Source organism: Vidua macroura, chromosome Z (genome assembly GCF_024509145.1).
Source record: "Vidua macroura isolate BioBank_ID:100142 chromosome Z, ASM2450914v1, whole genome shotgun sequence".
Classification (NCBI taxonomy): Eukaryota; Metazoa; Chordata; class Aves; order Passeriformes; family Viduidae; genus Vidua; species Vidua macroura.
Genome location: NC_071611.1, coordinates 55890464 through 55915076, shown reverse-complemented (window position 1 = coordinate 55915076; position 24613 = coordinate 55890464). Strand labels below are relative to the sequence as shown.

At 43.3% G+C, this 24613-nt stretch overlaps 1 protein-coding gene across 5 annotated transcripts in view; it reads left to right on the top strand.

Moving 5' to 3' along the window:
* Positions 1–24613, top strand: part of SNCAIP (synuclein alpha interacting protein) — a 96225-nt gene that overhangs the window by 25319 nt on the left and 46293 nt on the right. For 2 of the 5 annotated variants that reach the window (XM_054003925.1, XM_054003923.1), the window contains exons 1-3: positions 9270–9351; positions 9437–9553; positions 10838–10940. Coding sequence is in view for 4 of the 5 variants with exons in the window: in XM_054003923.1 (XP_053859898.1) it covers positions 10884–10940 (57 nt within the window). In the remaining variant the exon portion in view is untranslated. Of the gene's footprint in view, positions 1–9265; positions 9352–9436; positions 9554–10837; positions 10941–24613 lie in introns of those variants that run through there. The other 3 variants (XM_054003922.1, XM_054003927.1, XM_054003924.1) reach the window with 2 other exon arrangements.

Here is a 24613-nt window from a genome sequence, read left to right as displayed (position 1 = left end):
TTCCATGCTTGACTATTTTAATGGCCATTAACCAAAAAATGGCTAAGAATGAATAGTGCATTGGTTCATTTAATCTCCTCTTGCAGGTAGAGCCTCATTTTTTAACATGGAAAATTACTAAAGAAGGAATGAGCTTATAGACATTATGGTTAAAGTTACTCTGTGATCCCTGTGTGCAAATATAACAGCATGTCACAGTGAAGAGGAAAGGATGCTGCTGCAGCACACCCTGCAGAAGCTGTACCTCTGTGTCTGGTACCTGGATAAAGCAATAGTTTTCTTACTGGCATCAGTTGACAACTGGAAAGTGTCAAAGCCAGACCCAATTCCACTTCTAGTGCAAAGGTTAAGATGTTAGAAGTTGAAGTAAATCCCACCACCTGCTTTTCTTACAGTTTGTCTGGGACTACATCTGAGGCACAGCTGTGTTTCACTCCAAACACAGAGTGTCCAGTGTGGCCACTGTCCCACTGGAGATCACTACCACCAGTAGTGATTGTAGAAACAAGTTGTGATAATGGAGTAGTGTTTATTCTTGCTCTGTTTTCTAGTGAGGTTTTTGCCCTCTCTTTCCCTGCTTTTACACATATATGTACCTACATATTTACAAAGGGAGGTGGTTTGATCTGGATTTGATCTGCATGTCAGTAAGTCCTAAAGCATATAGAAGGAGTTAGCCGGTCTGAAATAACTGAAACAGTTGCCATATAATCAAGATTGCAATGATATAAGCGTATTAATTTTGCATGACTTTTCATATAAAGATATTCATATTAAGAACAAATAACGATGTAGTACTTCAAAGGGAATAAAATCATAAATTAATCAACTACGGCCAATTAAGTATTCTTGAACAGATCAGTTGACCTCTTATTTGTTTTGATCCTGTCATCAAAGTTAAGCAGACAGTGTATTAACTTTTTTACAGTGCTTGAATCATATGCTGTGGCAGTTTTGAAATAAAAGCTATTAATTTCCAACTCCTAAGGTTTCTTTTTCAAGGCTAAGTGAAACAAACAATTTTATTTTTCTAGGCCTCACTCCAGAATGCTCAAGTGCATATTTCTGGATGAATGCTTGGAGTCCATGTTTCTTTATGCTTGAATATTGAAGGAATATAAAACTATTGGGTTGGAAGAATGGTTTTTAATAAGAAATCTGAGGTGGTTTGCAGTGAGCAGATGTCTTTCCAGTTGAATTACAGTAAAAATAACTCTTCAGTTTTTCAGATCACCCAGTAGCGTGAATATTAGTTTCTTCTTGCTAGGTTGCTGTTTTATTTTGGAAGTGAAGGAGTAGAATCACTCTCTTTTAATATGAATATAATGGTTGTTCATGAGACAACTAAATGGACCAGAATTTAAAAAGCAAGGAGATGCTTCCAGCAGCCAAACAGACATTCCTTGTGCTAAGGTGGGTAGCATCTTAGACACACAGATATCAATGGCAAAGCTTGCTTGTATGTTACTGCAGCTCAGATGTCATCCTTAGGCTAATACTTGCAGGAAGTTATCTGAAGTATTATTAAATGTGCTAAAAAGACCCCCAAAAACATGAGGAACTGTATCTTAATAAGCATGCTTTATCTTCACTCTGTGTATGCTGACACACATCTTACAGATGTCAGTCTTTATAGAAGTTATATATATTTGATGTTAAAATGCCTGAGGTTGTGATGAATTTTCCATTCATTTCATGGAAGTAGAAGAGGAGGTGAACCATGTATTATTACCTACTTCCACATGACTTCTTCAAAATCATAGAATCATAAGGATTTTGAAATGTTATCTAGTCTAAATCCCTTGCAATAAGCAGGGACATCTTCAACCAGATCAGGTTGTTGAGAGCCCAGTCCAACCTGACCTTGAATATTGGCAGGGGTAGTTGGCAGATGACAAGTTGTCAACTTGTTCCAGTGTTTCACCACCACATTGCAAAAAAAAAAATTATTCCCTATGTCTAGTTTAAACTAACTAACTAACTAACTATTACATTTTGTTCTATCCCTACAGTCCCTACTAAAAATCTGTCCCCATTTTTCTTGTAAGCCCCCTCTGAAGTATTGAAAAGCAGAAGTAAGGTTTCCTTGGACCCTTCTCTTCTTCAGATTGAACACCCCTGACTCTCTCAGGCTTTCCTTGTAAGAAAGTTTTTCCCTCCCTTTAGTTATTTTCGTGGCTCTCCTATAGACCCACTCCAACAGGTTGACAGGATCCTAGAACTGAAGATCCTAGAACTGGTGAGGATTCTAGAACTGGTGACACTATTTGAGCTGAAATCTCATGAGAGCAGAGTAGAGGGGGAGAATCTCCTTCCTTGACCTGGTGGTCACAGTGCTTTTAGTTTGGGCATGTTTGACTTTCTGGGCTGCAGAAATTGTGCAAATTGTGCATCCCTCTTAAGGCTCCATGGGATTGAATAATAGAATCATATAAGTGTAGAAAATCCCGAGTCAGTAAATAAGCATGAGAATCATCAAAATCCAGCTCCAGGCCTTGCACAGGACAGCCCCAGGAATTGCAACCTGTATCAGAGAGCATTACCCAAACAGTTCTTGAGCTCTGTCAGGCTTGGTGCTGTGGCTGTTTCCCTGGGGAGCCTGTTCAGCGTCCAGCCACCCTCTGGCTGAAAAACCTTTTCCTGATATTGAACCTAAACGTCCCCTAGCAGAGTTTCATGCCATTTTCCTGAATCCTGTCACTATCACCACAGAGAGAGAGATCAGTGTCTGCCTCTCTTCTTCCCCTCACGGGGAAACTGCAGAACTGAAATGAGGTCTTCCATCAGTCTCCTCCAGGCTGAGCCGACCAAGTGACCTCTGCTGCACCTCCTATGTCTTCCTCTCAAGGCCCTTCACCATTTTCATACCTCTCCTTTGGACACTTTCTAATAGTTTTAGATCATTCTTCTTATATTGTGGTGCCCAAAAATGCACGCAGGCCTCGAGGTGAGGTCGCCCCAGTGCAGAGCAGGGTGGGACAGTCCTGCTCTTTATATGCAACCAGTATGGAAGAACACATGTTCTCAAGGTCTGGGTATATAACCAGGAGAAGTTCAACTATGTTTGCCCAGGAATAAATATATTTGTTCTTATCTTAAACCAGTCCTCTATGTATGCTGGCTTCATTAGGAACAGAACTGGGCTCAGTATTCGGGACTATTCAGGGGTGTAGGTGGATTGTTTCCATATGTCTGGAATGCAGAATTTTTCTGAAGTAAAATTTTGCAAACAGCATCTTTTGATCTTGGAAAATTGTGCTTTGCTGAATTCTGTCTTCCTGTCCTATCTGTATAGCTTGTGCACTGATAGTACTTGAGTGGTGATTAAAAGCAGTGCTTTTGTTTTTACTTGCCTTAGAGGTATCATACTATTATGAATTGCTGTTGTGAACTTTTAAACTCAGGAGTATTCCCGAATAAATGTGATAAGGGATTAAGTAATCCTGGTTGCAGAATACATTCCTTCACTGAAATAAATCACATATTTTTTCAGCTTCACTGTAACTTTTTTTATTTTTTTCCAATGAATTGTTATTTAAAATTCATCTCAACTCTTAACTCCTACCACTCCTATTGAGCCTTCCCTATATATTTTTATGTTTAAGATCTGACTTGATAGGTAATTTCAATGACAAGTTGTAGAAAAAATGTTACATCACATAGTCAGAAAAAATACTTTGGGAGATCTAGAGGGTAACAAAAATTGTTCACACAATGTAGTTCAGAATACATTATATTATCACAAACCCTTATATGACTTAAAAATACCAATGTAGTCTAACCATGTATCATGTTGCCATTTTATTTAAATGCATGAAGTTAAAGTAGTATACTTACAAAGGAAATCAGCCTCCATTTGAGCTTCATTGTCACTCTTTATATTCCTAAAATCACGTTGCTTAAAAATTTATTGATTATATCCAAGTAATTTCCCCTTTAGAGATGATGAAGATAATAGAAATATGAGTTAGAAGCTGGGGTCTTCTAAGAGTGCGTATATGTATAGTGTTAAATTTACAATTAGTCATACCTAAATGATCATGGTATAATCATTTTTCAACTTTCAACTCAGCTATTCTATTCTAATGAAACTGTATGCTTCCTGCATGTTCGATGCTTTCTATGCATTTGATGCTTTCTCCTTGACTTCGGCACTTATCACCTGCAAGGGCACCATCTGTATTTAGTGAATAAAGATATTGTCTACAAAGCTTCAAATGTGTCCTCTTCCAGGGTCCACTCTAGTGTATTTGCATTATGTTTATATTTAACTGGATTATTCTTGCACCACAAAGCTCTGTTAATGGGCAAGGATACCAGCTATACGAAAAGCCAGACAAATGTACAGTGACCTGTCTCAAAGAACATGTAATCTTTAATAGGAGACAACACACAGCCAAGTACCAGGGAGCATAAGTAGTGATGGCATAGCTAGAGAGGTGGTAGTGTAGCCCAGAGTAGATTAGCTTTCTTGCCTTCATTCAGCAGTCCAGATCTCACATCCCCCAGCTGTGGCAGTGCTCGTGGACTTACTGTACTGCTTTCTGCACATCTTGTATTAAATAGGGGTGGAAGGCCAAATTAATTGTCTGTAGAACTTGGGTGTTACAGTAGAATATAAGGATGGAGGAACTGAATTCAGTTTTAGGCATTTCCTAGTGCTGACATCCCTTCCTCAACAGTAGATTTTAATTGTGTGCTGGGCTTTTCATTGCATGCTGAATAGATTTTACATAATGTAATGTTACACTCTTCTGTTTGTTTGAAAGTGAAGAAATTCGGGGTTATGATCTTGGTATTTCTTAATGGTAGGGAATAAAAGTCAGATGCTTACCAGATTTCAAGCATTAGTTGAAATGCATACTGTGTGCTTAAATTAAAAATGTAGTGTCTTTAATTTCTGCCCACAGATCTTGTTCATCTTGAGCTACTATAGCTTCTGATGCTTAGGGAATGACCATATGTTTATTTTGTTATCTTAGACCTATAATTGAAAAATGTAACCTTATCCCCTAATTAAAAAGCAACTGTCATGGCATTTTGGCATTTAAAGCCTAATTTTTAATATTAACTGTGCTAAAGGAAACTTAGAAGTATTTTACATCTGATTCACTTTATATTTTATTGAAAGTTTAAGCAAATCCCCAAATATTTTGTCAAAGTAATTCTGACATGTGGAAAATAAAAGCCCATGTGGCATTTAGCAGGATTTCTTTGAGTTGCAACTGAAGTAAAGATTTAATTGACAGCAGATCTTTTATTGTTATTTGTTCTTGGTTTTTATGTATCCATAAATAATTAAAATTATGCATTTTCAATTACATGTTTTATTTTGGCTCAGTAAGGGATATTTTCCCTGTGTTCACTCTTGGATTTAGCCTTTTGCATGCTACACTGAGACTGCTTTTGTCTGAGGCACTGGATCAGTTTGCTTTAGAAACTACTGAATTCACTACAGCCTTGTGGCAAAGGCATTGCTACAAATCAGTTATGCTGTTTTGTTCCACAGTTTTGCATTGAACAGTCAGAACAAGAGCCTGAACCTGATGGTTGCACATATCCTGCCTCCTATGTCAGTCTCCTCATTCACTCAGTTAATTGGCTGACAGCAAAAGCTCACCGGTAGGGCCTTGTTCTTGCCTATGAGCACTAGTATGGGTCATGTGATGTCCCAGGAAAGCATTCCTGCTGTTCCTGCATTGAGTCTACTTCATCTTCAAAAGGCACACTGGGCCCTAGGGATTGCTGATGGTGTGACTGTTCGTTTGACACTGTGTGGAAAGAAAAATCCAGGGCTTGGTCTACCTTAGAAACTAAATCTGTGAACAATTGTAAGCAATCTTGATAATATGTACCATCACTCAGAGAGAGTTTTTAGTGTTTGCAGGAGTTGATGGATTTGTTCGCTGCATCTAATACTTAATTGCTACTATTATTAGTAATATTATTCTAGAAATTGCTCTTTTTGTCCCTTTTTCCTCTAATTTATCTGATTGCACTAAATGTTAGCAACAGGATTTGAGCTCAGGTGTCTAGTTTTAGCTGAGAAGGAAAACAGCAGAGGAAATCTGTTTTGAAAAAACAGTGTGTTTGAAAAGGAGAAGGATGAGTTTGGTTCCATTTACTACTATCTGTTGCAATGAAACATATGCAATATTATATTCTACTGATAATTCTAGTATTACTCATTTCTTTGTAGTAGTTTTTAGCTTGATTGCTCCTGGCGAACTGGTTCCCAAAATTGTAAAAAGACACTTTTTTTCCCAAGTACATATGGGTGATGTTTATGTGGTATTCTTCTTTTAATTGTGAATTATGAGAGCCAACCAAATTTCTTTAACCTATATAAAACATACATGTGTGTGCATATGTCTCTCTGCAAGTCAAATTGCCAGAGAGGAAATGCCCTTTTTGGGGTTAAAATTTTGTGGAATATTAAATTACTAGCTTCCAAAATACAGTTAGGACCATTTATAGGTTAAATGTCAGACATTTCTGCTGACAAGCTAGAGACAGTCATCTGTATTGCTTTGATGTTGGTACTGAAAACACATTATTCATCTCATGTCAACCATTGCTAGCAGCTGTAATTTTGGTTGCAATTATTTCTACCTTGAATTTGACCAGTTGGGCTTATGATCTTCCTGTGAATCCTATTCAGATTGTTTCTGCTTCTGGTGTTGTGCCAGATTCAGCCATCATTAAGCTCTCAAAATACTCACAGCTCTGTGTACCATCCTTACCATATGGTTTGGATTATGCATGGTGGAGCTCTACTGTGTTAAATCGTATCCAGAAAGTACACCTTCTGCATAAAACTCCAAATATAGTAATGAGAAATCTTATTTAGTCATAATAATTGAATTGAGGTACTGTTCAATTTTACTTTGTTAAGAAAAAAATTAAAATCTTGTAGCAAAGCAAATACATTAATCTCTTGCCCTTTCTTTTCATATAACTGAACACTACTTTCAGCAAGCTTTCCGTAGAGAAAATGTCCGTGGTTTGGTTATTGACTGTCTCTTCAGCCTTTGTGTGTTTTATAGTCTTCAAGGTTTGAAAAGACAGAAGAGATAAGATTTTGGGGAAGTAGTGACACGGGACTGTGGACTGACTTAATGGGTTTTCTACATCACTAGGTGGAATGAAGTCCTTTTGTCATCTGTGCATGGATACAGCAAATTTCTTTTGCTTCAATGGCTTCTTCCAACTTGGAAGGAAAAAATAAGTTTGAAATGTTGATATCTTTCTATTCTAAATCTTGAGATATGTGGTAACCAGGAATAATAGTTATTTTACTAAAGCTATGGAGTTGTTTTTTTTTTACTGGAGTTTTTTATGCACTGAATAACTTTTAAGTGACTAATTTAATTTTACTTTTAAAAATTATTTCAAAATCTCATTTAAAAATATAATTTAATTTTAACTGAATAACTTCAGTTTTAGTTGAAAATAAAAACCCTGGATTACTTCTTGATTCTTCCTTACATGAGACATTTCAAGTAGCTTTATTTGTCTCTTCTGTTGACTTTTAAATATAGTGGGTGGGCAGCTTTAATCCATTTAATTCCAGTGAAAAACAGAAACTCATTGAAGCTTTGGTTTGTTTTCAAACTATTTCTATGTTATATTGTCCATATATATATATTTTTAACCTTTAAACTTATATTTTAATTCTCATCCCTACTTCATACATTTTTCACCTTATGTAGTAACACAGTCCTTTAATTTGTCTTGGACACTACATACAAAATAATGCAAATATTCTGAGTTGCAAGGGGAAAAAGGATCATAGAATCCAGCTTTCTACACAGAATGCCCAAGAGTCACACTTTGTGTCTGAGTGCATTGTCCAAATAAACCTTGAGCTCTGTCAGGCTTGGTGCTGTGACCACTTACCTGGGAAACCTGTTCCAGTGCCCAGCCACCCTCTGGTAGCTGGCATATACAGCAAGAATTTGTCTAATACATTTGGCATAGATGTCAGCCTTTGTCTTACTTCAAAAACTAATAATAATTTGGTTTGAGCTGATGTCAGTAGTCACAATGATAGACTGACAGCTAGTCTCTACTTCTCTGGTGAGAGGTCACAAGTCTTGCCTGCAAACTGCTTCTGCATAGTCTCCATTCTCCACATGCTCACAGGTCCTGCAAAGATCCTGCTCCAGCATGGACTTTCTGTGGGGTCACAGCCTCCTTTGGGCTTCCAACTGCTCTGACTTGAAGTCTTCCACAGGCTCCTCCATTGGAAGCAGGCACACAGCTGCCCTGCCATGGCCTTCACTCGGGCTACAGTGGAATTCCAGCTCTGGTACCTGGACCACCTTGTCACGGTCCTGCACTGATCTTGGTGTCTGCAGGGCCATTACTCTCATATTCTTACTCCTCTCTCCTGGCTGCTGTTGCACAGTAACTTTTCCCTTTCTTAAAACCGTTATCCCAGAGGTGCCACCACCATCACTGATAGGCTCAGGTATGATCAGCAGTGCATCTGTCTTGGAGTGCTCTGTCTGGAACTGGCTCCATCAGACACAGCAGAAACTTCTAGCATCTTCTCTCAGAAGCCAACTCTGTAACTCTCCCACTACCAAAACCTTGCCTTGCTAATCACTGCAATACATTACCACTGCACAATTTAGCTGTAATGTCTACCAAATACATAAATCTTTAAAAAATATACTGATACTTTGTGTTTCTGTTAAGGAAAATCTGCAATACAGAAATTTATAGACTTGAATATATGTCATGCCTTTTCACAATAGCTATTTCCTTTCATTTTCAGGCTTTTTTCTGATTTTAGTGGGTCTCTCTGAGAACAAACTTTGCATTTGGGAATGTGCAAAATAAAAAGCTTCTGATGAGTTTCACGATAGAGACACTTCTGGTTTTACCTTTCTGTAGCCTTTTCCCACTGCTTCACTCAAGTCTAACAGTCACATGAGAGAAAATTTTAGGTAGTTGAGGTTGTTGTTACATGCTGCTCTCCTCCACAGTGTCACCACACAATTGCTTGGAGAGTAGACGTGAGAAAACCCTTGGGTTGAGACCAAGACAGTTTAGTAAGGAAGGGCAAACCTGTGCATGCAAGCAGAAAAAAACAAGGAATTAATTCACTATTTTACATAAGCAGACCGGCCATCTCCAGGAGAGCAGGGCCCTGTCATGTGTAATGCTGACCTGGGAAGACACAAACTTCATCACTCCAAACACCTTCCTTTTTCCTCTCCTTCAGCTTTCTATGCAGATCATGATGTCACCTGCTGTGGAATATCTCATTGAGTTAGTTGGGATCATCTGTCCTAGCTGTCCCAACTCCTTTTGCACCCCCAGCCTGCTCACAGGTGCGGAGGGGTAAGGAGCAGAAATTTTTTTAGCTCTATGTAAGCCCTGCTTAGCAGTAATAAAAGCATCCCTGAATTACTGACTCTGTTTCCAGCACAAGTCCCAGTCCCAGCCCCATACTATCTGCTGTGAAGAAAACTGACTCCACCCCAGCCAAAACTGGAACATTCACTTAATGAGAAAATGATGCTGATAGTGCTTCAGTAACTCGGTGAGAAACAAAAATTTGCTTTTCCATCTATTTTAGCATATTACGGGAGTTTTGCCTACTGGTTCTCTTTCTAATAGCTTCTCAAGAACAGGTGTATTAAGGTCAGCTTTGTGCTTGGAGAGTGTATTATTAGGGAGATAAATTACCGAGGTTTTGTTTTGTCTGACACTTACAGAAAAGCTTTTTTTTTCAGACCCCATATCCTAGGTCATTTTTAAATGCATGTGAAAGTTTCACGCAGTGATTTTATTTAGGCCTACACAGCTGATTTTATTATTCATAAATATATGTCTTGGTAGTTGTCGTATGAATAATTTGGGTTTGTGTCTTTTTTTTCCTTAAGGTGTTTCCTTTGTTATGTGCTAATACTGGAGGATTTATTTTTCTATAGTAATACTTAATCCTTATGTAGTGACTCACATTATTTAAAAATGCATTGTGCTTTTGTTTTTCAGCTTTCTTTAAAATACTTTCCTTTTCTACTTTTACTTCCATGGCACTTGTCTGTAGTGATAACACACACCTTCATTGTAGTTAACGTTGACAATGAGGGGTTTATTGTCTTTGATCCTCTGATTGTTGAAGCTTCAGTTTATTCAGATCTAATAATTGACTTTTCCAGACAAATTTCTTGCTTTGCAAGTGAATTTACTCTTTTTTTCCTCTTGCTGTAAGAAAATGGTTAATGCCCCTGATAATTAGTGCATGTGATATAATTCTGGTATTGAATCAGATGTACAGTTCTGGGGGATGTGCACTCAGAGCCTGAGGGGTGGTAAACCATTAATCTGTAAAGCACTGGCTGCATTGTGTGTTAGTCTGCTTGTAAGCAGAGATAAGGTGTGATAGGACTTTGTTGTCTGTGCACAGTAGGAATCTCAATTATTTTCTGCCATCTTGGGCAGAGTAAAAGGAGTTGCTGTGGGTAAATGTCTCATCCTTTTGAGAAGGCACATCATTAACACAGCTATGGTTGCAAGGTCATGAGGGTGTTCAACAGCTTAGGTCTTTACACTTGTATTGAACTTCTGGAGGGACTGAGTGATGCTGAACCAAGTATTTTTTACTTCTACTTCCCATAGCATTTAGCTATTCTCCCAGAAAATTGGAATGTTGCTTTACAGTATGCTGAGTAGAGGTGGTAAATTGTATTTATCTTCTAAGATTAAGTTATGAAACACTTTACTATTCAAGTTAAATGTTTCAGTATTGTAGCAACTATGTGAAAACTCTTCTGTGTGATTTTGGCTCTCTAAATACAACAAATTTATCTTTTCTTAATAGGTCTTTACTAATGTCCTGATTCACCCAAAATGTCCATAAGAGAATAATGGAAGCTCCTGAATACCTTGATTTGGATGAAATAGATTTTAGTGATGACATATCGGTAAGTACAAGTCTTATTTTATTTGTTGAAGTTAAGATGACCTTGGATATCTCAATCCTGATGTAAAAAGCAACACTCGTGTTAGAAGCCACACTTCTTTTTACTTAATTTAAGGGAATAGGTTGAATCTAGAATAAAAATCAGATGTTTTGTAAAGGAAATCTCTCTAAAAAGCTTGGAATGAAAACTTGATTCCTCTCCTTCAGGTATTAAAAATTACTTGTAGACAAAATTAATAAATTAGATTCATTTCTGGGTTGCTTCTCTCGTATATTGTCCTGAATGAGCTGTGCTGTAGTGCTAGCCTTAGACAGCATTTTTTTTAATCAAATGTATTTCAGTTGTAGAAAACCTGCCTCTCTCGCCTTTGTCTTTTTCATGAGTAGCCATTTCCCAATACAGCTCTATTTTATCAATAGATATGATGTGGTAGTGTACAGAAAGAGATAGAAAGACTTTGAGGGATTCATAGGCAGCAGTGATCCTTAGTGACACAAATAAAACAGCCCTAATTGCAAACAAAAATACTGTGTTACTTTCTACATTTTTAGTGTTTTTATAGGAGGTACTGGTACTGTATATTTCTCCATTACTTATAATACTACTCCTGCTGGCAGTGTTTCTGCTTTTTGTGCAATAGAGTTGTTCATATGTTCAATGTTTGATAAAAAATAGACTTGAATACATAAATTAAATCTCCCATAAGAGAATTTATTATAAATTCTTATAAATTATAAATTAATAATTCAATTTTCAGATTAAAGTATGCCACTATCTTCTTCCACGTTTCATAGTTTTATACTAATTTTTTTTTTTTTCACAAAGGGCCTGTTTTTCCCGTTAATATTTAAGACTCCTGATTCCTTTTAAAACATTCCAGACGCTTTATTCACTGAAAAATTCCTTTGGAAGAGAAATTTTTTTTTCTACTATTGTACTGTTGAATTTTTATTAAAGCAGAATATGGCAAATGCCCAAAATATTACAAGACAATGAGCCAATCTTGAGTGAATGCCTTATTAGGGGCAACTTTCTTACATTACTGTTATATGCCAGATTATGTCCTGGTATCTGTTTCTATACTCAGTTTAGAAAACTGTAAACATAACAGATGTAACCTTTCCATGTCCCTCCCATTGTGGCTGTTTCTGCATACTGGTGGGTTAGGTTACTCACTTTTCTGCTGAACAGCTCAGGCTGCCTGCTTTCATAGGCTGTTCTTTCAGTGGATGCTGAACATTAAATAAAAAATCATCACAAATGATTGAGTTTTTTACTCCCTGCTTTAACAAGTAAGAGGACAAAGGATTTGTTGCCAGAACCCAGATCAACAAGAGAATTCATGGTTACTCTAGTGATCTACTCATATGTCATCATACACAGTTTAGAAATACCTGACCTTCACATTTTATCATTAGCATGCTCTGGTAGGAGCAGATGCATAGCATCTGTATTAGCAAATTATATTATTCATGTTAGCCCTCTGATTCTAATCCAGTGCAGAAAAGTGACTAATAATAATGGCAGCAAGAAAGCTGTTAAAATAACGGACTTACAAATGTACCTCATTTAGAAAGACACTGTTTGTAGTCCAAACCCTTGTCATCCATTTCAGCAAAACTGACCAAAATGTAATAATCAAAAAAGATAGACAGAAAGACAGGAATTTGATTTAGAAGGCAAATATATAAGTAAAGGAAGGGGGGTGGGGGGAGTGAGTGTGTTTGAGTTCTTACTTTATTTTCCTTTGTTTTGTTTGTTTTTATTTGGTTGGTTTTTTTGTTTGGTTTTTGGGGTTTTTTGTTGGTTTGTTTGTTTATTTTTATGTTACATTTGTACATGAAAAAAGCAAACTACATTTCTCCAGTATCATGGAATCCTAGAATGGTTTTGGTCAGAAGGCACCTTTGAAGGTCATTCAGTTCCAATTTCCCTGTCATAGGTAGGGATACCTTCCACTGGATCAGGTTGTTCCAAGGCTCATTGTGATGGATTGACAGTGACTGGTCATCAGGTGCCCACCAAGCCACTCTGTTAATCCTACTCCATCAAGAAATCTGTGCTTTAAGAAGTGGGACACCACTCACCAATTACTGTAATAGGAAAAAAAGACTCCTCTTGATGATATTAATTTATTGCAAATCAAAGAGCACAGGATGATGAGAAACAAGGACAAATCTAAAAGCACCTTTCCCCCATCCCTCCCTCTTTACAGTCTCAACTTTACTCCTGGGTCCTTTGCCTTCCACCTTGATAAGCACAGGGGGATGGGGGAGGATAGGGTTTGCATTCAGGTTAGGTACTAGTTTGAAAGGTAACCAGTGGGCGATCCCAAGTCAGAAATACAATTTAATAGGAAAATTAAAATAAATGCATTAATACAGCAACACTGACAGAGTCAGAATATGACCTGACACCCTGTTGGTTAGAATGTTGGTAGCAGTCCGATTAAATGGTGGCTGCAGTCCTCTTGAAGTAATAGATGTTGTTCTGTTGAAGCAGTGATCCTGTAGAAGGGCTTGTTCTTCCTCTGTAGATCCAGTGGTGGTTATGGAGCTTTTGTCCTCTGGGAATTCAGTGGATAAAGCTGCCAGTTGTGTTCCATACTTCAGATTATATCCAGATAGGAATGCTTGGATCCTCCTCCTGGGTGGAGCATCTCATAATGGATGATGTAATTTTATCAGTTTTGCAGTGAGACTTGATGGCCCATTAACAGAAGATATCCCCCAGAGTTATCAGGGATGAGTTATGAAGTAGATAAGGAGCACTGCCGTACCTGGTTTTAACAGCTTATGAAGATGGTGATAGAATACATACTTTTGGGTACATCTTACATTGTAACCTAAGACAGGTTATGCCGCGTCTCGTCCCAACTTCCCAAGAGCAGATCCCTTGCTAGCCCTGGCTAGCTCCACAGGGTGATAGGGCAGCGAGAGGCACTCTCTGCTGAACCCAGCAGGGCTTCAGAGAGTGCCTTCGTGGGTCCGAGGACACTGCTGATCCCACCGGCAAGGAAGGAGGCAACACTCTTCTGGGGATAGGTCCAAGATTTATTGTGACTCCAAGGAGAGCCCCAGAGCCCAACAGCACTTGAAGAGGTCCCAGAAGAGAGTGAGCTCTGGGCCTCGGGCAGGCCCTGATATAGGGAGGGCAGGGAAACCCGATCAGCCAATGGGAGAATACATGGGAGTGGCCCTCTGAGGGAAGGACAGCCGGGGTATCCACTTAGGAGGGAGGAGGGGAGGGACCCCAGACCATTGTCCAGTCACCCAGCAACCCCGGCAGAAGCTTCCAGACAGAGGGGAAGGATGGACAAGTCACCTGGGAGGGGTCAGGGACATGAGTCAGGGTTTTTGGGATTGATGGACATACAGGTGCTGATGGGAAAACCTGGGATGAACCAAAAAGGCACAAGGGGGGTACAGAGGGATAAACCATTTTGAACATACATACAGTGGAACCTAAAAACACAACTCCACAAGGTTATCACAGAGTGTCTCTGCTGTTCCCTCCTCATCCTCTTCATGCCTGCACCAGCGTGGGGTCCCACTCACGGAAGGCAATCCTCTGTGAATTTCTCCAGTGTGAGTTCTTCTCAAGGACCAGCATTCTTTATGGACTGCACCAGCATGCATCCTTTCCATCCTCCCATTCAAGAGCACACTGCTCCAGCATGGGTCTCACAGAGGGTCACAGTTCCTGCCAGAAAACCTGCTCTAATGTGGTCTCCTCTCCACAAGAGTTAGTTCCTGCCAGGACCCTATTCCAGCACTGTCTTTCCACAGGCTGCAGGTTTCTTCAGGGCACATCCACACACCCCAGTGTGAGGTCCTCTGTGGGCTGAAGGCTGGGTATCTGCTCTACCATGGTATTCTCCTGTTACTTCAGGGGAATGTCTGTTACAGCATCTGGAACTCTGCCTTCCCCTACTTCTTCACTGACCTTGGTATCTCACATTCTATTGTTCCTCTCTCCCAGATGCTTTTATGCAGTGGTTTTTATCCTTTCTTAAATCTGTTATCCCAGAGGTGCTACCGACATCTCTGATGGGCTCAACCTTTGCCAGCAGCCAGTCCTACATGGAGGCAGCCTCCACTCTTAGTTTGCCACATAAACCAAACACAATCGTGTGGTGGGCATCCACAACTTCTCTGGGCAACCTGTTGCAGTGTCTCACTACCCTCATTGTAAAAAATATCCTTGTTGTGTTCAATCTCAATTGATGTTTTTTTCATTTGCCCCTTGTCCTGTCACTACAGGCCCTGGAAAACAGCATTTCTGTATTTTTCTCATAAGCATCCTATATATATATTGGAAGGCTGTAAGAAAGTCTCCCTGCAATCACCTGTTCTCCAGGATGAAGAATCCAAACTCTCTCTCAGCCTTACTTCACAGAAGAGGTGGTCCAGGCCCCTAGCTATTTTCATGATCTTTTTCTGGATGCACTGAACATGTCTATGTCGTTTTTGTCCCAGCCACCTCTGAGCCAGAGGCAGTATTCCAGGTGGATTCTCCCAAGAATTAAGTCAGCGGGAGTATCGCCTCCCTTACTCTGCTGGCCAGACTTTTTGTGCAGCCCAGGATATGACTGACTTTCTGGTCTGCAAGTGAGCATTGCCAGTTTATGTTGAATTGTTCATCCTCCAGAATGCCAAGTCCTTCTCTGCAGGGCTGCTCTCAATATCCAAGTCTGTATGATACTGGGCATTGCTCTGACACATGGACACAGGATCTTGACCTTGTTGAACTTTATGATGTTCACGTGGGCCCACACAACAACCTGTCCCAAGATCCCTCTGGATAGCATTCCATCCCAGCAAATCAACCACTCAGCTTGGTGTCATGTGAAAACTTGCACCCGATCCTGTAATCTATGTCCTTGACAGAGATATTAAATGCTATCAGTTGCAGTATACATCTTTGAGGGACACCACTTGGAAACTGAACTGTTGATTGTAACTCATTGGACATGGCCAATTCTTTGTCCATGCATCCATCAAACCCATATCTCTCCAAATTAGAGGCAAGGAAGTTGTACTTGGATACAGTGTGCTAAAGGTGTTACAGAAGCTGAGACTCTCTCTTGTAGCTCTCTCCCTCCATTGTAGGAAGCCACTATCTTAGTCAGGCACAATTTTTCTTTGTGATGCCATGCTGGCTACCTCTAATCACCTCTTTGCCATCCATATGTTTCAGCAAAACTTCCAGGAGGATCTGTTCCATGCTCTTACTGGGCACTGAGGTGTGGCTGACCTACTAGTAGTTCCTGGGGGCCTTTTTTTCATCCTCATTAAAAGAGAATGTGTTATCACTTTTATCCAGACATTGGAGACTGACGGCTATGACTGTTAAAATATTATTGACAGTGGATTAGCAGCTACATCTACCAACTCCATCAGGGTTCTGGAATGTAAATATGATGCTCATTTTATAAACTAAGATGGTTCCATTCCTGATCTAAATGGTATAGTATATTTGACTGTAGTTCAGACAGCAGAATAGGTTTCTGGGGCTCTTTTTTGCATTAAACAAAAGTAATATTCTATGTGCAGTAGCATTAAGCAACCCAGCTGAATATTTTCATTTATTTCTTCATTAATGACTGCTCACAGAAAGGAAGGGGGGAAAAAAGACCTTTAGGTTGCATTAAATGATAGATACGTTTTCAAATGTATGTTTTTTGCTTTCACTTTTTTGCTGTTTCTCCTGATTTTGACTATAAATTTATTCCTGCTCTGAAGTTTTATGCTGTTGGTATGGTTACCTGAAGGTTTCCTAACCCTTTGATTGGAATGCAGGATTTATATTGCAATGGCAAATTGAGGAAATTGAAATTATTTTATTTTTTGGTTTACAGAAATAGTACAAGATAACCTCATCATAACCAGAGATCCTCATGCTAAAATACTTGTAAACTGTTAGAGATTGAGTGTATAGATAATTGCTCTGATCATTCTCTTAGCTCTGTATGAATGAAAGCTAGGCTCAGTGGTGCCAGTGTGTGACTGCACCTAATTTAAAGGTTTGTGAAATGCAAGTGCAGTGATTGCATTCAAATCTAAGTAAACAGCTGTTGGATCATCAGGAAATTTGGAACAGCTTAAAAAACTTCTTGTGAATCCTCACCTGGCAAGAAGGAAGACATAGACTATGCGTGGTCATGAGTATGCCCAAGCTGCTAGCCTTCCATTTACTCGACACAGGGCCCCTCCTGAGCCTGCTGCACCCTTCCTTGGGCACAGGAAGAGCTGGGTCACCCCTCAGGCTCAGGCTCACACATAGCCAGATTTTGCCTACCCAGCCACCAGTCCTGCTGGGCTCAGTGTGCAGGGTCCTACATCACTGTACAGGCACAATCATTAGCTGAAGCAGATTAATTTATTTACCATCCAGCTGAAGCTCTCTCTTACATCTCTCTCTTTTCTTCCTGTCTCCCATTTCAGAATGAAGCAAAATGCAGATGTCCACTGGGCTGTTCATAGGAAGTGTTAGTTTCAGACAGACATTTTGTACCCCTAACAGTGTTAGTAGTGTCTATATAGGTCCCCTTTTAAGCTAAAGGGAAGAATAACATATCAAGTGTCTATATAAGATACACAACATATACCACAAATAACCTAATCAGTGTTCCAAAGATGTTCATCATTGTGGCTTCGCTTTGTTTTTCCCCGGTCCTGGGCTTTTCTGGAAGGCCTGGCTAGGGTGCTGCTTCTTGGCAGGACCAGGGCTGCCGCTAGTCCCAGGTGCTTCTGCGTTCCACACACCAGGGTGGGCTGGCTGTGTTCTGCTGCCGTGCGCGAGGGGTGAGACAGAGAGGCAAAGGAATTGTCCATTCAGTCTGCGTGGTCAGCTGGAGAGCTTTTATTGTTGCGTTGAGCTGCAACAGAGAGACGCAACTCACTCCCAGTGCTGCGTGGACAAAATGGCCCCAAACAAAGGAAAGCATGAGATTTTATAGAGGGCGGGCTGAGGGAGGTGGAAGCCCCCCTCGCCCAATGGGGGCAGGCTACCAGGGTGTGATGTGGACTGGGGTAACCAATGGGACGCGACCAGGTGTCCGGGGCGAATGGGGTTGCGGGAGCGGGGTAACAGACACTGAACTCTCTGGAGTGGACAGGGGAGTGGTTACACGAGTGGCAGGGTGAGCTCCAATGGTAAGTAACCCAGAGCAGACCACCGTGGTGGGGGGGAACATGGGGGGTGCACTGGGGTACACAGAACCAGCTAACTAACACATATCAGAACCCCTAATATGAACCCAAACCTGGGATGCAACATATCCCTGTTTTTCAATATATAACAAAGGACGGCTGTTTGGTCTTCTTTGCTGCTCGTCTGGTTGCTTCTTCACTCAGCTTCTGCTCCTGGTGTTTCCTTCTGCTGCTGTGATGGCTGCCCTTTGCAGATGGAGAGGGCTTGCTGCGATGATGCTGGGGGTGGTTCTTCCCTGGGTGGTTGGGGATAGGGGAACTGGGACAACAACTTTATTACAAACACATGGACTGGGGACACAAACAGACTGGGGTGGCTGGAAGGGTTTTCTCTGTGACTTTGGGGAAAAAACATTTTTTAAAGAGATGTAGAATATTTCCCTCTTTGCAACGCTTGCGGTTTAATGCCACCCCCCGGTTGGTGGGGTCATATGCTGCATCCACAGGCACTCTGGTGTTCCGACTCACCACCTGCACTACTTGATAAATCACAGCTCCCCTTGAGATGCTGTGGCCTGCCTTATTTTGTCTTCACATGAGGCAGATTTGTGTTTCTTTTTCAGTTTTTTTGGAAAGTAGGGTCTCCCTCTCCCCTTCCCCCCTCCCACTGTCCCTGGGGGTGCCATCCCCAAAAATGGACATTGGATTACAAAATGCCCCTTCTGATCACAGTGGAAGCATTGGCGTTTTGATGGAGACTGCCTCGGAGCAACGTTCTTTGGAGGCACAGCAGCCAAGGCAACCACGTGGTTTCTGGGCTTTTCAGGGATCTTGAGCTGTGTTTCAGTGTTCATGGATGTTGTTTCTGGGACAAGCTTGTCTTGGACCTCTGATCCCTCTACATGCTTCTCAACTGCCGCCTTGACCTGATCTGTGGAATCTGTAAAAGGCTTAGAAACCTGCCCTTGCTCCCCCCTCCCCCTGCTTCCCTCCCTCCCGGGTCTCTGGGAACCATGGTAATGCAGAGGTGGGGACTCCTGCTCCCCCCTCCTTCCACTTCCCTCCCTCCCGGGTCTTTGGGAACCATGGGAATGTGGGGGCGGGGATTCCTACTCCCCCCTCCCTCCTCTTCCCCTGCCCCCGGATCTCCGGGGACCATGGAAACTTGGAGGTAGGGGTTCCCTCTCCTCCCTCCCCCCTCTTCCCCCCCACTCCGGGGCCCATGGGAAGATGGGGACAGGGTGTGGGGAACAGGACAGGGGCTGCCACTTTCCTGAGGCAGCGGGTCAGAGATGGCAGAACTCTCCCCAGAGGGAGAGGGCGGGGTTGATGGTGCAACTGGGAGAACATGTAAAGGACTGGAGGGAACGCCCATGCAAGAAGGAACAGTGGGTGGGGGAGTAACCTGATCTCCCAAGGGGGCGGCACCCACGCCCACAGGGAGGCAGGAGGGGATTGGGTCAAAGGCGGGGACACAGGGAGCAAAGGAGAGAAAGGTATTATGGGAAGAAGAAGCCCTCCCATGTGGCCGTCCTCCATCTTGTGGAGACAAAGACACCAACCACGTGGCCGCGGCGTCCTCAGGGGAACAAAGGAAAGTATTCAAAGAAACAGAACTGTGCAGGGTAGTGCCAGAACTGGGATTCTTAACTATTCTTAACTATATGGTTTGGGGTCAGTTCCTCAGCAAAGTGGCCAATTTTGCTAAGGCGGGGGCATCGGGGGAGCTCGGGGGTGCCAGGAGCATGGTCCACATTTCTGGAGCTGCCCTGCGCCTTAGAGTGGCGGAGTACTCCCCACTGCCCACCTGGGTTAGGGGAAGAAGGGGTAGGAGAGGAAGGTGGGGAAACGGGTTCAGGGGGAACAACAGTTTTGTCCAATGGCTTCTCCCCTTCCTGGCTTGCGTCCCGTGCGCTCTCTGCTCTTACAACTGCCCAAATTAACGCATGGAGCTTAAGGAAGCAATCTTTCACAGAGGAGTCCCTGCACTCAATTCCCTCCACTAATTTTGCTCTTACCCGCTCCCAGAACTCCTTTTTGTGAGCGTCCCCCGCAGAAACGCAGGGGAAGGAAAAGCACAGCCATCAAACAAAATTTTTAACAGAACTTTTGGGGTAGGGGCCCTTCACCATTAAACTACTCTTCACCGTTAGGATATGTTTAACTTGGGTATAGAATTTCTTCTGTTGGGTGGTTAGCACGGTCCCCATGCTATCCACCCACCCGACCTCACTCCTGGTGCAGGAAAAGCGAAAAAAAATCAAAAAAGGCAGAAGACCCCGGTGGCCGCTGCTCACCCTGTGCACTGCGTGTCCCCTCGCCCCAGGAACGCGGCAAAGCCCACCCATGTGAAGGAGAGTATTAGCTGGGTCTGTCCCTACCACTAAATACTCACCAAACCAGAATCTCCACAAATAAAAACTGCTACCAGGGTCCTTGGCTCCCAGGAAACAGCTTCCCTCCGGCTTTCCATGGCCGTGAAAAGTTGCACTTCCTCTCCCACGCGGGGAAAGCACCGCGTGCTTTCCTCGGGGGTGGTGGAGACTTCACTGACATACATCAGGGCGTTTGCACTCCTGTTTTCCGTCCGATGCGAGGCACTGTTCCAGCACGGACCGCAGCTCACTCGGCTCAGCGGCGGCGCTCACTGGTCAGTGGCACGGCCCTGCAGCAGCGGCAATGGCTCTCCGTGCGGCTTCTGGGTGCTTCGCGGTGAGTCTCTATCTGCGCAGGTGGCTTCGTGCTGGCTGTGGCCCCACATTGGGCGCCACTGTGGCTTCGCTTTGTTTTTCTCTGGTGCCGGGCAGCTCTGGAGGACCCTGCTAGGGTGCTGCTTCTTGGCAGGACCGGGGCTGCCGCTAGTCCCAGGTGCTTCTGCACCCAACCCATGCACCAGGGTGGGCTGGCCGCGTTCTGCTGCCATGCGTGAGGGGTGAGACAAAGAGGCGAAGGAATTGTCCACTCAGTCCACATGGTCAGTTGGAGAGCTTTTATTGTTGCGTTGAGCTGCGACAGAGAGACGCAACTCACTCCCAGTGCTGCGTGGACAAAATGGCCCCAAACAAAGGAAAGCATGAGGTTTTATAGAGGGCGGGCCGAGGGAGGCGGAAGCGCCCCTCGCCCAATGGGGGCAGGCTACGGGGGTGTGATGTGGACTGGGGTAACCAACGGGGACGCGACCAGGTGTCCGGGGCGAATGGGGTTGCGGGAGCGGGGTAAGAGACACCAAACTCTCTGAAGTGGACAGGGGAGTGGTTACAGGAGTGGCAGGGTGAGCTCCAATGGTAAGTAACCCAGAGCAGACCACCGTGGTGGGGGGGAACATGGGGGTAACAGAACTGGCTAACTAACACATATCAGAACCCCTAATCTGAACCCAACCCCAGGATGCAACACATCATAGCTGTAAGAAAGACATTTATTTTGTGGAGGTGGTATTTCCCACACACACCATACCAGTCTCATCTCTTTCCTTCTCTGTTTTTTGTTTGGAAGCTGCTTAAATTGACACTACTGTTGAGAAAAACCTTCCTGCAACATCAGACCAAGTGTTGTTCCTTTACTTTTTCTCAATATATCTTGCTATTCCCAAATAAATGTCTCAGAAATATGATGGCATTGCACAGTTAATAAATGATTAAGAAAACGCATTGTAAAGTCATTAATTTAAGAGATATTTAATATAAATGAAACATCTTTTTTTCCACTATCACAAATAAACTGAAATGAGACTATTTACTTGGAAACACTTGGAAAAAAATTGCTGCAATGGAGGAAGGTGCCTGTTTTCAGTACCAAAGTGAAAACAAAGAACTGTGCATTTAGAATCAAGATGGAGTCATTGGTGTCTTTATCCAGTCAAGATCATTGGTGGCAGTAAATTATTTGAGTTCTGATACTGCAAACTGTTGGACATGGTCCTTCATACTTTGGGGGTGTCATGGTTATGACAATGTGGTTGGAGAGTCACACTATGCATAAAACATTGCACTTTGACTCAATTTAGGATACAACAGAATGTTGAAAAGTAACTTTTGTTTCTTGATTTATTTAGGTTTTTACTATTTTCTGTAATATTTCTGTGCTACTACTTGTGGCAAGCACATTTCTCTCAGGATTTTTCATAGAGGAGCACAGAGAGAAAGAAAGAGAAAACAATTTCTATTTCTGCTCCTTGTTTTTCTTATGTGGAATGTGTTTGGAGAATTGTTTACCTGGGGTGATTGCTTGATTGGATTCTGGTGAGGATTGTTTGAGCCTGATGGCCAATCAAATCCACCTGTGTCTGGACTCTCGAGAGAAGGTCACAAGTTGTGAGTTTCTAAGTTAGCAAAAGTAGGTATGTAGTTTTAGTATCTTCCTTTATATAGTATATTGATGTATTATAGCATAGTTATAATAAAGAAATCATTCAGCCTTCTGAACTGGAGTTGGACATCATCATTTCTTCCCACTGGGTTCACCTGTATTTTACAATAAGTGGTGACCCCCTGACGCTGGATGAAGAACCAGGACCTGGATCAATCTGATCAGTCCACAACCGTGGTTGGACATGAGGGAGGTGGTGAACCCTCTTGAAAAGTCATGTCTGGAATCCCTGCGAGAGATTGGGAAGATAAGACACCGTTGGGATCTTCTCTAGGACCAGGTGCAGCCCCGAGCAGTTTGCAGTAACTGGACGCTTCTGCCTTCCTTTGAAAGGTACTGATTTTCTGATAATAGTACTGCCCCTGACCTAGGGTGGACTTTAACTTCGGGAAGAGATATCTGCAGATTTGAGCACTTGTTTTTATTGTGTGGATGGCCATCCTTGTTTTTATTGTGTGGATTTGCCGTCTGGAGACATCTGGCTCGGAAACATAGAGTCTCTATCTCTGACAATGATTTACTGGAGTTTCTTGAATTTGCAAACGGTCGTGTTTTTCTCATGGATCTGGCCTTTTCCCTGGATCCAGAGGCTTGGAAATCCCTGTATTTTGTCATCAGGCAACGTATCAGGCAAGATTTCCGAGCAATTCGGTACATGAGATTTTTTTTAAAGCTTTTTCAGATAGTCCAGGGATGGACCCAAGTGAACACGTCTGCACCGGGCGGGAGGGAGCCCCCAGCGGGGTCCCTTCAGGCCCCCCGTCATGGCCGGACGGAGACCAGTTTGGACAGTCTCCGCTGGTAGTGCTACCCCGCGCAGGGCAGGGGGGAGAGCCTTTGTCCATGGCTCAGAAGTTTTCTTCTGCTTCTGCACAAGAGGACCCCTCTCTACCGCCTCCTCCTCCACCTCCTCTTCCTGCAGCATGTGACCTGCCCCCCCCGCCATGTCCCCTCGGAGGCTGTGGGGCCGCTCCCGGCCCTGGCAGAGGCGGAGACACCGCCTCCCCTGCCGCTCCGCCTGCCCACGGCAGCCCCGCTCGCCGCCCCAGCTGCGCCTCCAACCCCTCCCGCTGGCCCGGAGCCTGTTCCCGATGCGAGCTGTGATGCTGGAGAAGACCCACAGCCTACCTCGCTGCTCGCGGAGCCCGCTTCACCGCTTTCGGCTGCCCAGCCGCCTCCCGCGGCTTTCGCCGGATTGCTAGGCAACACAGAGAGCGATAGCAGCGAGCAGCAGCAGTCTGGCTCCGTGCTGGAGGGGCCCCCGCCACCTCCGATCAGCCCAGAGTCCCCTCCCAGCCTGCTCCCTGTTGCTGGCTCTGGCCGGCGGCTGTCTGCTACCGCCGCGAAAGTGAAAGTTATGAAGTTTCGTGCCTTTCTGGGGAACAGCATTTTTCTCGGTCCAGCTCTCGCTTGGGTGGGGGATTCTCTGGCTCGGTGGGATTCTCACTGGGGCTCGGGGCCCCTCGCCCCTCCCACTTGTGTCTGGGGGGTAGGGGGGACGAGTTCTAGGAATGCTGCCGCTGGTCTTGTGCCCGGAGAGTGTGGGGGTGGTGCCGCCACGGGTCAGAAAGCTGTGTGCCGGCCCAGCTGTACCGCGGATCCTGAGAATCAACATTTCTCTGGGGAAAACACCTTCCCTGCTGTGCCCTGAGGCACCTTTGGTGTCCTGCTCTCGTTTGAAGGGCGGGAGCAACCGCGTCCCAAGGGGCTGTGGCTGCAGCCGCAGCCGACACGGTGCGGGATGAACGAAATCCTGGAAGAGATGCTGTGAAGATGAAGACCCCGCCCCGCCAGCCGGGCTGGGGCCGCTTGGGATGCCCACCAGGGCCTGGGCCACTGCCCTGCCGGTCGGGCTTGGGCCGCTTGGTCCAGCTTCCCAGGCTGGGGCCCCCTTGCCCCCCACGGGCCAGGTTTGGGATCCTTGTTCCACCTACCCGGAGTGGGTTCACCATCCCGCCCAGCACCGCAGGGTCCTAAAACCTGCTGCTGCTGGGCATTCTGATTCCAAGAAGAAAAAAAGAAAAAAATTATTAAAATTAGTTTTAAGATTAATTAAGTCGAGATGGTTGAAAAGACAAAACACATAAAAGTGGTTGATTTAAAAGCTTTGGTTATGACATTCCAGAGATTTTCTCAGTTCTTTTGAATTTG